This window comes from Streptopelia decaocto (genome assembly GCF_964273445.1).
Source record: "Streptopelia decaocto genome assembly, chromosome: 6".
NCBI classification, from domain to species: domain Eukaryota; kingdom Metazoa; phylum Chordata; class Aves; order Columbiformes; family Columbidae; genus Streptopelia; species Streptopelia decaocto.
In genome coordinates this window covers 35,503,191-35,520,394 of record NC_138660.1, presented here as the reverse complement: position 1 = coordinate 35,520,394, position 17,204 = coordinate 35,503,191, and the positions used below count along the sequence as shown (strand labels likewise).

Genomic DNA, 17,204 nt, shown 5'->3' with positions numbered 1-17,204 from the left:
GGGGTCAGTTGGGGCAAGTCATTGCCTCCTCCTCCAGCCTGCAAAATGGCATCCGCCATTTTCCATTGGCACCCGCCATTTTCTGTTAGCTCCTGCCCAGCATTTCCTACGCCTCCCAAGCCCCATCCACTCTCTTCAGCTAATCCCCTCTATGTTTCCAACCACAGCTGAAAGGGGAATGCTGGGGCCTGAGGATGTTCTGTTTCTGCCTGCAGCTCCATCTCATTCTGAGGTGGCACCACTTGGACCTCTCTGTGGCTGTCTTTATACAGCATGATGGACATGGTGGCCAGGCCAGCATGTGGAGAATAAGCAAGTGCTTGGTGTGACACCCTGGTGGGACATCGGTCCTCTCGGGTTTGGAAACCCTGCCCTAGAAAGGCAGATTCTGAACCCATCAGTGCCCTAAAGCCCTGAAGCAGTCCGGACCCAACACCTGGCCCAGGCTCAGGGAGGGAAACATGGTGAGGGGCAGTTTGCAAATACAAGGTCGTTTTCCAAGACAAAAAAAAGGAGGAATATGCATCCAGTCATTTATTAGGAGCCACTAAAATGTTTTGTTGGTTCATTTATGAAAGCAGGGAATCTAAGAGTTGTAAAGATTGACTCCAAGCCAGCTGCAGTCAGTGAGACTCTCCAGTGAGCTCTAAAACAGGCTGATGTTGAGGAAACGAGACTGCTCTTATGTTAGCAATTTCCTTACTGACTCTTTCTTTTCTTACAACACTTATCATCCCTGCCCAATAAAATGCCATTAAATTCAGAAGGGCTTCAGCTCTACTTGTTAGATTCAATACTTTTTTTCCATGCTATAATGATGGCTGGCTTCCGAGTCCTCTGTAGCAACGCTACTAGCATCAGCATGTGTCTTAAACATGAAACTGGATACTTTTAAGAACAAGACTTTTCTCAAAAGGTGCCTCAGGGACTTTGAAAGCTCAGTCTAGAAGTCCTGACACACAGTGATCTTCATGTGCAAGTCTAATTATGAAATGAAGGGAAATTGTGAACAATTCAGTGACTCAGTAAGGAAAGGATTTCCAGACAGAGACATGAAAGGGAGAGCTGGGGAGAAAGGACCAAGGAAGAGAGGGAGGAACAAGAGGAAAGTTTGGGTCAGGCTGGTGAAAAAGGAATTGCAGAAACACATTGAGCTGGTGTCTGGGTACCAAATCCCAGCTCCCTCAGGGACAAGTGTTGGAATGACATTTTTGGAAGACAGAGGGACTGGCTCTCAGGTGGTGTTTATTATTATTTATTCAGAGTAGTCCCGTTAATGCTGACAGTGTTATTCTGACTCACCAGCTGCAAAACAGACCCCAACTCCTCTTTCCAGTAAAAAAAAATACTTTCAAAAAAGCGCTTGTGAAGATGTAACACTCTTGTACACAGTAGAAGTACTAACCCATAGGGCTGGAACTAACAGTAATTTTGGCCTATGTTTTTACACATAGCACTTTACCTTCTAAATAAAAGAGGAATTTGATTGTGCAAATGTATGTATTTGGGGCAAGAACTTTCAGTTCCAAGATTGCAATGGGCTTTGTATTAAACCTCCCCAAGTTTAGCTAATAGGCATTGGGAATATTGTGTAAGTTGCTCTGGAAAATATGACACTAAGGAACAATAGCTGTAGTAATAGGCTCTTAGTTACATACTGGCAATGGTGCAGCTGATTCTCCCGCGTCCAGCTCCAATGCAAGTACAGTCCCAGATCATGGAGTCCTTGGGGCGCTCATATGTCTCACCTACTCGGTAAGTGGATCCAGTGTATTTGTCAAAGCAAGTCTCTTCAGCTATGAGGGGAGAAAAAAAATAAATCAACTTCATGTAACCATGCTAGTAACACGTACAGTCAACAGAAACACACATTCCTTGTCTGCTCACACACAGATGCTCTTTTTTTTTCTGGGGAAAAATCCTATCAGTCTCCTGGGATGGAACAGCTGAGAGGAAGTTGGGTGAAATTCGTCCCCCTGAAGGCCCCCATGATACTGAATAACCTCAGCTTCCCTCCCCCAGGGAACCAGAGGTTGAGCATGGCATGTGGACATGCATGCCCTGAAAGGATCGATCCCCACTGTCTGAAGTGCAACAGGACAGAAGATAGGAGGGTGCATACATCCCCCAGCAGCTGTGTGCTATGTCATGATAATTCTCCTTGTTCTGACCTGGCAAAAAAATTGAGTATATTAATCCCAAATTCTACAGCAGTCCCACCAAAGTCAGCAGCACTACTTGCTACTTGTTCACACTTGCACGAGTGATTACAGAATGGTAATGTCAGAGCTGCCACCAGACTTCAGATTCATAACAGAGCAACCTTCTTCATTACTGGACGGATAAAGTTAACTATGACATATGGGAAACTTGCTATTGGACTTGGAAATCCCTACAGGAAAATGAAAGCTAGATTACACCCTCTTTAATGGGGGAGTAAGTAATGGGGGAGTAAGGTGACTAAGTACTCCTTAAAATACTCTATCCGTGAGGCAGGCAGCACACAAGCCTTGCAGAACAGATTGCTGGGACATTCCCATCTGTCTTACATGAACACTATCAGCCAGGAACCAGTTTTTCTCTTATATCTCCAGAGCAGCATAAAGGAGTTATAGCAAACCAGTGGCTGTAGGCCAATAAATACAGATAGATCACATCTGATAATCTAAACTACACTGCATCCCAGAGAGACACATCTTCCAGCAGATGTTGCATTTAAAGTTCTTGCTGTTACCTAAATTTTTCCTGAAGAAGACTAAACAATCTCATTTTACACTCCATTATAGAAAGCTCACAGCAAGGCTGGGGGGCTGTGGAAAGTTGTAAGTTGAAATATTTTTAAACAAGCTGACGACATTGCACAGCTATGAAAAGTTGGGGTGAAGCAATCAAACAGCACAGAGCCAGAGCTGCAAAGTGAGTCCAGATTTGAACTGCCCCATGTGAGTCCAGGAGTCAGTTCAGTTCATTATAAAAAAGAGGTTGGCTCCAAAATTAATGTTTAGATCCAATCCTCCAGAGAGATGAGTGATGTTTGGCTCAGGATTCTGGTGGTAGGCCCATTGCTAATGAAAAGCATTTCTTAATATCCCAAGCCAGATCTTCAATGTAATGGAGTGTGGATCCATTACCGACCCCAAGTACCAAACTTCAGATGAAAACCCGCTCTGCCAGTTACAACTCGATACAAGGCTCAGCTTAGCATCAAAAGCCATTCTTGGGTCTTGATGCAGACCACAAAGACCACCAACTTACGTTCAGGCTTGCTTTCGCAGTTAAACCCTCTGCTTCCACCATAGCAGGTACAGACCAGTGTGTTTCCCAGATAAATGCGCTCCCACTGCTCGTTTATCTGATAATACCTTCCATTGTCAAAACAGGTCTCTGGTAGGGGAGAGGAGGGAGGAAGCAGAGTGGTCAGAGAAAGAAAAGTTTGGAGTTACCGAGGGAAGGGCACAGGCAAACTGCGCCGGCAGCGGGCACACGTGTGCGGGTCCCGCTGCGACCAGGAGAGAGAAAAAGCCACCCCGGGGGTCACCCAGCGGGGCCGGGGCTCCGGGTCCCGCCGCACTCCGCGGGCTCGGGGCAAGACTCGTGTCCCGAGGGACCAGCCCGAGTCCCCCCGCCGTGCCCTTGCCGCGCCCGCGGGACCCCATCCCGGCGCGGTACTCACGCTTGCCCTGCGCGGGGACGCCCTGCGGTACCGAGGTGGTCTGTGCCTGCCGCCGGCTCTTGCCGCCACCTCCGCGGCGCTGTCCGCCGCCACCCCCCGCCGCCGCAGCCCCCAGGCAGAGGGCGAGCAGCGCCAGCCGCCACACGGTGCGCCCCGGCATGCTGGCACGGAACGGCACGGCTCGCAGGCAGCCCGACGGACGGGACGGCGGCGCCGCCCGGGCCCTATATAGGCGGGCGGTGCGGGGAGGGGGCAGCCGCCGACGCCCCGGCGCCCATTGGCCTCGGCGGCCGCCACCGCCCCGTCGAGCGTAGCCGCCCCGGCCCGGCCGCCACAAAGGGCCGAGGCGGCCGGGGCGGGGGCTGCGAGCCCTGGACAGCGCGGGGAGCCCGGCTGGGGTGAGCGGCTCGTCCCCGCAAGGAAAACGGGCTGGAAAGCGGTCGTGCGATTTTGTGGAACGTTTGGCTCAATAAAATGGCTTTTTTGGGGGAAGAGACAAACTTTTCTTTTTACTTTGAGCAACTCTGCCTGTAAGCTGATACCTCTCCTTTCAGGAGAAATAATGTTCTGCCTAGGGGAGAAGGTGAGGTGTAACATACATGTACAGGTTGGAAATAGGAAAACCTTAAGTGATGTTTTACCTACTGCTGGTTACTCAAGGTTAGAATCTTTCACACCTCATTTGGAAAAAATGGTGTGGTTACATTCCGTTCAAATTAACTTTAATAGCCTCTTGCTCTGATTTTATTCCTTGCTGTCCAAAATCAATTCTGAGAACAAAAGAAAAGTGAAAAAAAAAATGCTAGGCTTTGATCCCCTTTTAAGTATATGGGATCTTCAGCGTGATGTTCTAATGTAACGCTGCTGTATACAAATTTTCTCATGCTCTTTCCCCTGTGTTCTTCCCATAGCCATCTCTGCTGCTTTGGGGAGGGATGTCCTCTTCCCTACTTTGAAGGAATACTGCAAAGCGGAGAGCATGCACTGTAATTGTGGGTCTCCAACAAGAAGCTGCTAGTGGGCAAAGCACATTGTGTCCCATTCTGGTACAGCAGCTGGACCCGCACTCAAGTTCAGACCCTCTAGGAAGGTTGTGTTGCTAAGCATTTTTGTATCTCCCCTGCGTATTCTGTCTTGGCAGAGTGATTATTAATCTAAAAGTCTGTTGTGGTTCCTGATCTATTAAAGCAAGTCTTCAGACAAATGTGAGTGTGAAGCACCCTGCAGTGTTTCCAGACATCTTAAGCTGAACATCCACAAGTCTCCATAACTGTTCCTCAGCAAGCTGGGCACTAAGCTCTAGTTTCACTTGCTGCAAAACGATTGTATTATCTTTACTGAAATGCAAGCAGTAATGTCTCGCTTGGGATGAAGACTCTTTCAGTAGACAGTGTACAGATCCATCACATACTTTGTTCCAGGAAAGCAGGTAGTTGTGACATCAGGTATCTGTTTTCAAATAAATTTCTATTCCTCTGTATGAGAAATGCCCGCAGATACATTAGCACAAGCTTCCCTGCTGAAAACTTACTGGAACTTGAAACCTGACCTGGCAATTGAGGTGAGCTGTGGTGAGCTAATTCCCATCTTTCCTAATTTTTATTTTTAGATCTACAGTGCTGCATTTTTTTTTTTTTTTTGAGTTACTGGACACACTTTATCCTCAAAATAATCATGGAACTAAGATGGCCATAGTGAGGGAGAGCATTAGCTTTTGAAGTAGGACACATCATCATAAACTAGCAAATATATGGGTTCTTAAAATGAGAATCTGCATTCAGAAAACATTCCTGCTTTTCTGAGACCTAAGATATGAAGAGTCATCCTCAAATTCCAGCTTACAGCATATCTGGAATTCTCTGATAAAAGCAAGGACAAAAGGACATTATCGGAAAATGAAGCTGTATGACCATTTATAACTGGAATGTACTTTACCTGCTCCAAAGGAAGCATTACTGAGTGGAAATCAGTGGAAAAGAAGGGTTTTCCTTCTAGGAAACACATATATGCAATGAGGAGGCAATATTAGGCCATTTTGCCAGTTACTCTGTATAGGTCTTGGTTGAATTTTCAGTGTAGCGCTGCTTCTGCACAGCGCTTCCTTCTGCACACCCTTCCAGTGAGTTTGTGAACAGGTCCTGCTGCTGCTACCAGCTGCTAATTAAGCTCAATTAGCATGGAAAAGGAAAGGGTAATGAGGAATCCAAGTACAGGAGGATTACGGTAAATAAAAATCACTAGGGGAACCCTGCTTAAAATGTAAAAGCTAAGTACAGGTAATCCATAGTGAACAGGCTATGGTGGAACAAGCAAACATGAGGAAGCAACCAGAAGCCTTCACTGTTGAACAAGAGCCTGTGAGTGCTGGATTTCATGCAAACACAGCCAAAGAGTGCACCAGGGAGTCTGTAACCTCTGTAGGTTTAGGCACACATGAGGTTGGTGCAAAAGGAATTGCAGTTTGTGCATTGTTCTTTAAGCATCTGGACAACTTTTTGCAAGGAAAATGCTTCCAGAACCAGCAGGATGCAGAAAATGCTTTGCAAGAGTTCGTCTAATCTGAAGCATGGATTTTTATGCTACACAATAAGCCAGCTTATTTCTCACTGGCAAAAATATGTTGACTGTAATGGTTGCTATTTTGATTAATAAAGATGTGTTTGAGCCTAGTTATAACGATTTAAAATTCAGGGTCCAAAACTGCAATTACTACCAGCTCTCTGCAGGCATTAGAGGTGGAGAGTCTTCTAGATCCATTTCCAGGACGCTGCTTTTAGTGACCCCCATTTCCATCATGCTGCCTTAAGTGACCATTTTTAAATGGCATTTAAAAGGTTCATGTATTGTATATACTCCTATGAAGGCTAAATGATCAACATTGACCTTATTTTTGCCTGCTTTAAGTCCAGTTAATGTAATTTTGTGTTGCACTTCGGTCTTCAAGGACAGTATGAGTATTTACACCAAACTGAAAACTGAATTTAGTCAGAAAATTGAATGAGAAATACAGAGTTAGCAAGTGTGTGGCTCTAATGCTTTCCACAGCATTAGTTACACAAATACAGAGACAAATGTAAGATTCTTTTTTAAGAAAACATTACTGGAAGCACACAAAACAAACCAATAATTTTCAACAATGCTCAAATTAGTTTCTCGCATAGCCATCCTTTATTAGCAGCCAGAAATAATCTTAGGAGTCGTATGTCAACACAATATGGAACAGCCTGGTTTCACTTCTAAAGGATTCTCTGACACTAATTATGATGCAAACATGTAGTAATTATTATATTGCGTGCTGTTAGACTTTCTGAGACGTCTCCAGCTTATTTTGGGCAATGGATGTAACTCCTGTGCCTGTCCTGCTGTCAGTGTGTCCCTCAAGCTAGCAGGAAATGAAAGGATGAGGTACCTGAAGTCTTTCTTAGGATGAGGTCAGTTTGAATTTAAAACCAACCTTCCATGGTTTTTGCATCCGAATAAGGATTAAGAATTTCCTAAATCTCTGCCATGAGTATTCTGATTCATGTTTTTGATCTTTTAGAAATCTTTTTCTGCTGACATTCTCACTTTTCAACTCTTGGTTAGAAAAGGCACATGCCTTTATAATGTTCTCCTGACTTTTGTTGCTCCATTGTATTGCTCTGCAGATAAACCTTTCCACTGGGCTGATTTAATTTCCTTTACTGCACACACTTGTGGGGGGCTGCACATATGACTGGGAGCACGGTCTGTCCCTCTAACCATTCTCTTTCAAATTCCAGTAGTAAGAAGGGAAAATGAATCAATAGAGAAAGGACCAAGCCAGATCACTTGTTATTCTTTTAGCAACCTTAGAAGAGAGGCCACATGGACCTAATAATCTCCTTCTAAGATTATCACTCATAGGAACAAGAACCTAAAAGACAAGAGGTCAGGATTCCTCTCCTTGACATTGGGAGACCATTAAACGCTTCCTGCAGTTCTCAAATATTTTGCAAGAACTCCTGTTGCGAGCTGAAAATTTCTGAATCATCATAATTTCAAGTCTGTGGTTTTTGTTAGGTCACAGCAAAATTCCATTTCAAGGCTGCTGAGGCTCTACTGCACAGTGCTTCATTCACTCCTGAGTGTCTCGTCCAGGAATCTGGAACATCGCTCTATAAATGAAATTCATTCCTTCTGCCGGTTAACTGCAATGTACTGGTACGTAACCTCCTCCCGGCTCTCAGTGTAGGGATGAATTTCATCGTGTATAAAAGGTCCCTAACAGGGCATTAATTAGATCTTTGGCACTCTCAATGGAAATTCCCTTCTCTTTTCCCTCCTCCCCAATCATTCCTAATGAAATGTTCAGTGTCATCCAACACAAAAAAATGTGTTTCCTTTCTCTAGCTGTCCGTGGATTGTGTTATTTAGTTTGGTCTACCCAAACTGTCGTAGTTTGCCAGTAGTGAGTAGTTCATAGCCTCGGCTCCTGTTTTGCAGTTGTGTCTGCAGTACTGCCAGCCCCAGGTGTTTAACTCGTGAGTCACACCCTGTGAAGTCAGAGGAGCATCTTTGGAGGGCAGGGGAGAAGAGATTTTCATTCTTTTCCAGGTAGAGGGGTTCTTTTGGGGATTTCAGGCTGTTTGCTTGTGTTCTCGATTCTTTAAGGAGGTGTTTATATCACATACAAAGTGATTTCATCACATACAAAGTGATTTAAGAATGGAAGCTGAGATTCTGACATGCTTCCTGATGCCAGAACATCAAGAAAAATTAGAACTCTCATGAGACCCATGACAATGTGAATTGGTAGGCACGTAGCATATGACAGACCCTTATTCACAGAAAAAGCTTTTGGAAGGGCAATACCAGCTTCAAAGAGCTGAAAACATGTTCTTCATAACATTTTGAGATATTTGGTGATTTTCACAGATGCCCAAATCCTGTTCATGTTGCGTAAATGCTTTGGAAATCTCAGCCTGATGCCCTGCTGGGAATGTTCTGCGTCCCTTCTGGGAACTTGTCAGAGCAGGTCTGGGAATCTGAATCGGTGGTTTGTGATGTTGTGAGCACCACTGAATGGGTGGGGCCTGGCTTGGGACACCAAACACAGTGTTGCCAGCTCCTGAAAGAAATGTTATTTTAGGCAGAGTTGGAACTATTTTATCTTCACAAAGGATGTTTCATCTCCCCAGTTGATATCTGCCCTGCTCAAAGGGAATCCCCCTCTAACTGGCTGCTTGTGCCACTTATTTTCCTCCCTTCAGCGATTAAATATCACCCAAGGAACACTGCAGGGAATGGTCAAGACTTCTCCTCCTCCAGCTCATGGCCCAGTGCTCCTTACATGGAAGGAAATGGGATTCTGCAGCTTCTCCTCAAAGCAAAGATGAGAGAGCTCCAAAAGGCCCTGAAATGGGGCTACTGGGACAAAGTGTGCTGGAAAGAGGATTGGTGTGAGGAGCCTGGGCAGCCCAGGGGGTTTGCATTGCTGAGCACGGGGGTTACAGATCACCCATCAGGAGCCAGAAACCACCTCCACAATTAACAGGGGAGAATTAGTAACACCCGTAACAGTGTGAAAACTTGTACATGTTAAGCATGGACAAAGGAAGGAAAAAAGTTATGACAGCTGGTACGGCACAGTTTCTTATGACTGTTCTTTTCTTTTAAATTTTTGTGTTTTGGCCAAAATCCCACCCAGTGGTGGTGATGGGGGAAGGTTCCTAATTTCAGTGGCTGTTTTGATTTAGTCATTATGGGTTTCTAACAATAACTTGACTTTTGAGTAATACAGGTTTTTTCTTTCAGGGGAAGGACAACAGTTAGTTATGTCCATGTTGTTAGCATAGCTTGCGTCTCCCTCAAAACCCAGAAACAGAATTGAAACCCTCCCTTTTTCCACAGCAGTCTTGAAAATACTAAAGGAAGTTAAATAACGGTGATATCACCCCCAGCAGCATGAGGTGAACCTGGCCACAAACCCTGGTGTTTGAGTGCAATTGCTTTTATTCTCTCCCAGTGAATATGGCAAATCACTCTGAGTCTTGTTTGGTTTTAGGCAGGCCTGGTCAAAATCCAGAAATAAATGCTAGTGTTGGGTTCAGCTTGGCTTGCTGTGAGGAAGTTGAATACACTGAGCAAGCAAACAGCTATTTATTATGATGATTATTATGATATTTATGATGACAGGTTGAAATTGAGAGTCACAAAGGGCTGAGCTGAGCCAGGAGCATCCAGAAGGAAAGTATTTTGGCTCCAAGCTGCAGTTTGTCCTGTTTCCTTCTTACCCCTTCCACCCAGCCCTACATGGAGACAAGGAGTGTGGATACATCTTTGCCAATCTTGAAGGGTTTGCTTTTTTTTAAAAAAAAAAAAAATAATTTTCTACTTCTTTTACTGTTAGTAACCTGATTTTTTGGCTGCACTCTCAGAGATGAGAGAAGCTCTCACTTTCACTTGTTTTTCAGCCCTGCCCAGAAGTTCTCGCTGGTCGCCTTTTACACTTTCCAGTTTCTGGGGAAGAACTTGGGTCTTCTCCCTGTCTTCATTCTCACTTTCTTTTCCCTCCTCTTCCAGCCTTTTCCTTCCAGTGGTCCAGGTCTCCTGGCCAGCAAGATGTTCTTTGGTTTCTGATGTATTTACTTTAACTTGGCTGTTTTTGTGGCCCAGTAACAGTGTCACTTCTCCTGTGGGACTTTCACAACTATTTCTCTTCTGTGGGTGGGACTCCAGCCCAGAGAGAGGCCCAGAACAAGGCAGAAGGGCTGTTTCTGACTTATTCAAACCCTTTGTGGAAGATGAGCTTCTAGCAAAAAATTTTAGTAAAGCAGACTGGAGTTTCATTCTGTATCAATGCGTCAACTCATAATTGGTCTGGTGTCATGGCATCTTACAGATACAGTTCTTCCCTGGGGAGTTTGCTAGCAGGGAGTTTTGGTCCTATATAGGCATAGGTATTGATAAGATTTCTTTCCTCCCAAGTCACTTCCATTGGAAATCTCTAACTGTAGAGTCAGGCTCAGAAATGAAGCTTCCTCAGTCCTACGCCTCATTGCTTAACTGCTTCTGGTGTAGCTTTATGTTAAAATCTAGATGTGCTTTGATTAATATTTTGTTGAAAGCTGGACCTCACAGCAAAGGACTTTTTATGCTGACTCAGAGAGTTTCTGCTTTGTCATTACTCCTTTGAATTAATTCCTTACTTTTAAATGATGATTATAGCAGGCTAGACCTACCTTTTTTTTCTTTTTCCCAGCACTCAAATTTGGTATTAGTCTGCGTATGTTTCTTTCATTAGAGTCCTTGTTCTGGTTTTGGAGTTACTTTGCAGCTTGGACTGTCTTGGAGTTCATATGTTCAGTCTGTACTGAGCTACCTATCCATGAAGTCAGAGAGATTTGGAGCTGATGCTTTCCAACAGTCATTACTTACTTCTTTGACCTTTCTGACAGTAATTACAGAGTTTGCAGTGTTCCTTATTCTTGAGATGATGAATTATTGTAGTAACAATAAATATACATGGTTTTCATGGGCCATTTTACACAAAGAGTATTTAGCCATTTACGTGTGATTGACTTAGCCAGATACGCTGCAAGAGGTTTTCTGCTGGGACGTCACAAGTGAAAGCAACTCAGTCTTCCCAGAACAAGGAGCTGTGCCCATGTTCCAGGAATCCAGTTCACTACTTCTAAGTGCTTACACATTGATTATAAAGCTTCAAAGTGTTTTGCAGGAAAGCTGGTGATTCAGACACATCTCTTCTCTTGCAGAATTTGCCTCTGAAGACCCGCAAGTGCCTTTACTGGTGTGTGGGGAAGGGATGGCATCATAATTTAGCCTGTACTTTCTTGTCTACACCTCTCCTTGTAAAGGCACAGGAGCATTCACCAGGCAGGCACTTAGGCATGTAATGGATGGAAAACTAAATCCTTTACCTGATTACAGTAAGGTGATTGCAGTCCAGCTTGTTGAACTGAACAATAAAATTCACATTTTTGTTAAAAGGAGCAGGATTTGGGCCTGTTCATCTGGGGACTTGCCTAATTAGGTAACTATTAGAATTTTCCTTTTATAGATATGGAAACAGAGAAGAAAAAAAAGGGGACTTCAAAGGAAAGAAAAGCCTAAATAGTTTGAGACAGTCTTGAGAGGAAAGCTGTTCATTGTGTTGTCCAGGATAGCTTCTGGCAACATCAAAAAAGCTGATCATAATTCTTAAGTGAAGTAGGAAGTTTTGCAAAGATGCATCATATCTCGTTGTCATATGCTAAAAACAAATATCCCAAAGCTCTTGATAATGCATCTGGTGTTTGTAGTCATTGAATATGTCCCAAGCCAGCCATATTTATTGGAGGCACATTTTTGCTTAGCTGGGTCATGCAGAAGTTAAAGCAAACATTACCTAAACACGTATCATCAAATCAGGGTATTAATCTAGCTAGATTAGTATAAACTCACTTGCTCTCCCTTCCATAGCTGAAAGATTTATAGGGGCAGGTAGAAGCTTCAGAGTCTGGAGATATACATTGCTTCTGCATTTGATTATGCTTTCCAGATTTATACACAATGTGGGAAGAGAACATAGCTAACTTTCCAGGAACAGCATTCATATTTTCCATTGAGTGCTTTAGTATAAAATCCAGATTACATGCGCATTAAATGAAGGGAAAGTTTTTGACAGTATGTCTCTTCAATTAATTTATAATCAGAGATGTTGTGTGTAATATTGAAAATAAGTGCTACACATAGCATTTATCTCCTGACTGACACTTCCTTCTCCCTGTTTTCAGGATCTGTTTCAGTGGTGTGCAGGCACATGGAAATAGGGGGTTGTAAAGGGCCTTTCTAAGTCCCTTTAGAGGATATTTTGCTGAAACATAGCTTCTAAAAATTACACTTTTCTCCTCTGGCAAATAAAACAGCGTGATACATTTCTTATATGGAAAGCTTTGAAGCAGAAAACAAAAAAGGGAAGGGAGGAACATACCTTTGATAGAAATTTTTTGTACAAGATGGAACATCTGTCCATGGGAAAGAAAATATTTAAGAGAACAGCATGTTAAGGATCAGAGGAAAATCTGCATTTGTATTTTACCAATGTTGTTGCAAAATGTCTCCTATGTTAGAGCTTTGGGCTCTGGAGTACTGGTGTTTAAGCAACTCTGAAATGCCTGAGGCTCAGGTCGACATACAGACGTGTACCTCCCATGTGACTGAGACCTAAGACTGTTTGACAGGCCAGGTCCAAGAGACTCGTGAGTCTAAGTCCCATTGACAGACAGTACAATTTAGGTTTCTTAGTACCTGGGTCTATACAGACATGCCATTTATGCAGCTGGCTCCCGTAGGCACATAGGGTCTGGTAGAAACATGGCCAAGGGGAGGGCAGGTCAGCTGGGGGAAGCAGCGTTCGGCTGGAGGAAACCCAGTGCTCTGTATTTGTTGCTGTTGTTGACTCACGGCTTAGAGATCTGCAAGGGACTTTTTGTAGATGAAAAGCTCAGATCCTGACCCTGCAAAGATTAATTAAAGTGTCTAACTTTACCTGTTGCAGGAACTCCACTATTTGATTTACCTTGGCTGTCACTTGAATGAAGTCAGGCATTGGTGTTGTCTCTCTGGAGCCCGCTCCCCACACCTCTGTGAGCAGCGTTTAAATACATCGGTATCCTCAACCTTGCCACTGGGAAAGTGTGTATGAATAAGCTGCATGACAGGGTCATAAATTACATGGAGAGTAGAACAAATCTTGGCAGGAGATCATAGCTGCTAGAGAGATGAGAGCTATGGCAGACACATGAGGAGGAAAGGAAGACTAATATTTAAGAGGAAGGCAGAAATTTTACTAGTGGACTCTGTTCCATTGAAATGAGACCATTTCTGACCTTGGTTTCTGTGGGAGCAGGCTTGGTTTCCTAATTTTTGTTCAATGGTTTTCTTTTTGTCTAACCTCTCAGGGAAGGAGTGATGCTTTAAGACCATTGGCAAATGTGTCTTCTTTATAGAAAAGCTAAAATCAAACCCATAAGTGCAACCAATTTATAAGCAGGCTGAGCAATCCCACAAAAGCATATATACTGCGCATGCCTATCTCTAAATCCACGGATTGCATCTATATTCTTAAATTTGTGTGTCAGCCTTCACAGACTATGGGCCTAAATATTCTTTCTACAATACATCTAGTGTCCATCACAAAATCTAAACAGCATTACTGTGTAAAATTCTTTTTTTTCTCTGAAGTTTCATAACCTTATAACATTATTATAAATGTGTTTGAAAACCACAGTGTGACTTTAAGACATGCTTGGAAAACCTTCAAACAATTACAAATATGCACACAAAAAATCTGTGTTTAGATGAGGTAATCCACAAGAGGGTTTCCAGTTGGCCTTTTGAAATCCAACTATTTTATATATAAATGTCAACGTTAATTAAAAATCAACACAAAACAGGAAATAAAAAACCATAATGCTGTATTGGTTATCATCTGAATATGCTGATTAAGTCCTAAGCCATTACTAAGAGTTTATTCCTGTTCTTGGAGGCAGTCAAGTTTTTTAAAAGAAAGAAACAGATCTGCACCCACTGGAGGATGCAGCCCATCAGATGATTTCGTATTGAAACGAACATGTGCAGAACAATTTTCAAAGACATTGTGGGTCCTTGCACGATGCCTGATTAACAATCAAAATGGAGCATCCTAATCCTTTTGGCATCTGTAAAAATCCCTCCCATGATTTAAGCATATTGGCCAAAGTTCCCTCCCTGGAGAGTTGCTGTTGTCTGCTTAGGCTTATGCCATGAATCAGTGAGACCTCATGAGTTAATATTTGTGTGCTTATGCTCATAGCTGGCTTTTATGAGTGGTACTAAATGGCTTTTTAGATCCGGTCCTCAGATACACAAAATGTGCCTTCCAACACTGCTGCTTATATCCAAGCTGCTGGAGGGAATAGGAAATGGCCTCAGCTTAATCCACCCTCAAGGCAATCTTAAAATGATTAATTCGCGGTTGTCCTCGAGTGCCACACAGCAGGTTTTGCTACTACTGAATTTTTCCAGAAATGTACTTGTTTATTACTGCTACATATATTACTGCATTTTTTTAGGGATTGGAAATTATGCCAGTGTATTCATGACACAACTCACTACCTCCCTAGTAGGGCACACACTTGAAAAATTTCCAAATCAGAAATCAGGTACAGATAAAATAATTTCAAAAACATGCTCCATAGTGTGTCCACTGCTATGCACACCATTTCTTTTTATGAATGCAGAGGGACACTGTGAGCACACCTTGGCTAAAGGTGATTGCTTACATCTTTAAAGTCCTATCAGGTCGAATTATCTCCAAAATGGTAGACAGAACATAAATAAAATGGTGAACTACATTCACCTCCTTCCTCAGATAAATTATCCATCCTGGGAACAGGATGGGGTCAGAATGGTGTGTTTACACTTAGAAGTGGTGGGGGCGTGTTAGATGTGAGATGAATGGAAGACCCAGAGAGCTGGCTGGCAGAACAGGGTCCCCCAGGATGGGAGAGGTGCTCAGGGTTTCCCTCATGGGTGCTGCAATAAATGTTACAGAAGTTTGCATTGTCTGCCATGCAAGGTTTAGAAAGTGGAAAAGGGACTGGTACCTCTCAAACAGGCTCATTGCCATGATGCTTGTAATTGATTAATGTCCTTTTATCCTGTCTTCTACTATGGGATTTAAGGCAAGGGGAAGCTTTGTAAACTGCCAGTCCACACACCTCCCTGATAAGAAAAGTTTCCAAGTACAAGAAGGAGAGATATAGACCTGCTGTGGGCTGCCGTAATGAACATGACTTTCTCCATACTGCTTTCTTGCCAGATTTGATCTGACATGCTGCCTGGCCTAGTGACCACAGGCTGAGAGGAGGGCTGAGAAAGCAGCCCTGTGCACCTCTTGCCCTGTAGAAATGATCCGCTAGATCTCTGAGGATCCTGTTTAGCAGCTGTGTGTGAAGGCAGCCAGCCGTACCAGCTGCTCGACAGCTAACCCTCCTGCTATGCAGCTGACGGCATTGCCAGCGCAATTTACGGCACAGTGGATGTGACTGTGGGCTCTGACTATGTAGTTCGTAGACAAGCGTGTTCTTGTTTACGTATATAATTCCGGTGAGTTATGTGTTTAAAGTGGAGATTCATCTCCAGGGAAGGTAACACTTTCTGATGTTCAAATGCCACACTAGATACCAGTCACTGATTTGTTTTGCCTCATTGAAAGAAGACACTTTATCTAAAAAACTGAACTTTTGATGTTCATTTTAAATCCAAACACAGCTTCAGGATATTTTGACCTGGGACTTTTAAATTTAGATTCATATCCACATTTACAGTCATATGTTTACTAGATATTCATGTTGTATACATTCTGTATAAATGGAGAAATTAGATAAAGTTCATTGAGTGGAAACTAGAAGACAGAACCTTGTTAAACTGATGCTGGGAGAGCCGATAGGGACAGCATCACAAACGTCACCTATGGAGATAACTTCCCAAAAAGAAAGGGTTTTTGTAGGGATAAGGCTCACCACATGCTCATAACTGCCTGGAAAAGATGATAAATCGGTCTTCAGTCTTTCCTGCTGCAAAGGAACCTGAGTGAGGTTGCAAGCAACTGCTGAATCCTGCAAAGAAGAAAGGAAATTTCACTTGTCACCATTTGCAAGTTGCCAGAGGCAGTGAAAACGTAAATACAAAACTCACTGCAGTAGCAATAGCTTTGCAGTGAACTGCACAGTCACCCTAAAGCCCCGTGTTATATTATAAGGGTATGCTGAGCATGATGAATGCTTCTGGTTTAAAATATTCCAGAGAGAACATTTTTTATCCCTCTCCCTTTCCAGACTTCTACCAACTGCATTTGCATCTAATAAAATCCAGATGCTTCTTAAAATAAAATTGCTGCTATATTGCATTATAAAACCTCTTAAAATTAAAGTTGTGACTTTTTTAGCAAGTGCTCCCTTTTGCTGTAGTGGACTCACAGCAGGAAACAGGAGACTTTCTGACAGTGAAACACAGGCAGAATGTATTTATTTTTATCTGCTAACAGCAGTATTATTGTTCAGTGGTGCTCTGGTGGACAGTTTTTAACATGGCTTGTATCTAATATTTGTAGACAGCTGGATTTTGGAAAAACTATTTCCTGAGAACAAGTTTGATTTCTCCTAACATAGTATGTACTTACCTATATGCAGCTAAGTGACATCTGAAAAATATCACAGGGTGTCAAAATGACCTGAGGAATTAAAATAACGGTGTAGGCATGGAAATTTGGAGTCATACTTCCAAAGAAATAGCTTTTTGGATGCTAAGTCAAGGAAGGCTATGAGACATCACTGTGATGGTTTGCAACACATTATGGCAGAGGACCAAGCTAGACAAAAAGTGAATTTATAGTGGGTCTATTATAACTACAGTAAAAAACATATTTCATGCTGGTATCACAGCCTGTTTTCATTTTGTTTAAAAGACCAAAGGCCTTTATGTGCAAACCTTGTCTTGCGTGTACCTGTCTTAAATCATCTCCACT

General features: G+C 43.0%; 1 protein-coding gene across 4 annotated transcripts in view; it reads right to left on the bottom strand.

Moving 5' to 3' along the window:
- Positions 1-3,860, bottom strand: part of FN1 (fibronectin 1) — a 53,779-nt gene extending 49,919 nt beyond the window's left edge. For all 4 annotated transcript variants that reach the window (XM_082055520.1, XM_082055521.1, XM_082055522.1 and 1 more), the window contains exons 1-3: positions 3,674-3,860; positions 3,256-3,384; positions 1,659-1,796 (exon numbers count right to left, since the gene is read on the bottom strand). In XM_082055520.1, coding sequence (XP_081911646.1) covers positions 1,659-1,796; positions 3,256-3,384; positions 3,674-3,833 — 427 coding nt within the window. In that variant the 5' untranslated portion in view covers positions 3,834-3,860. The remainder of the gene's footprint in view (positions 1-1,658; positions 1,797-3,255; positions 3,385-3,673) is intronic.
- Between the last annotated feature and the right edge of the window lie 13,344 nt (positions 3,861-17,204).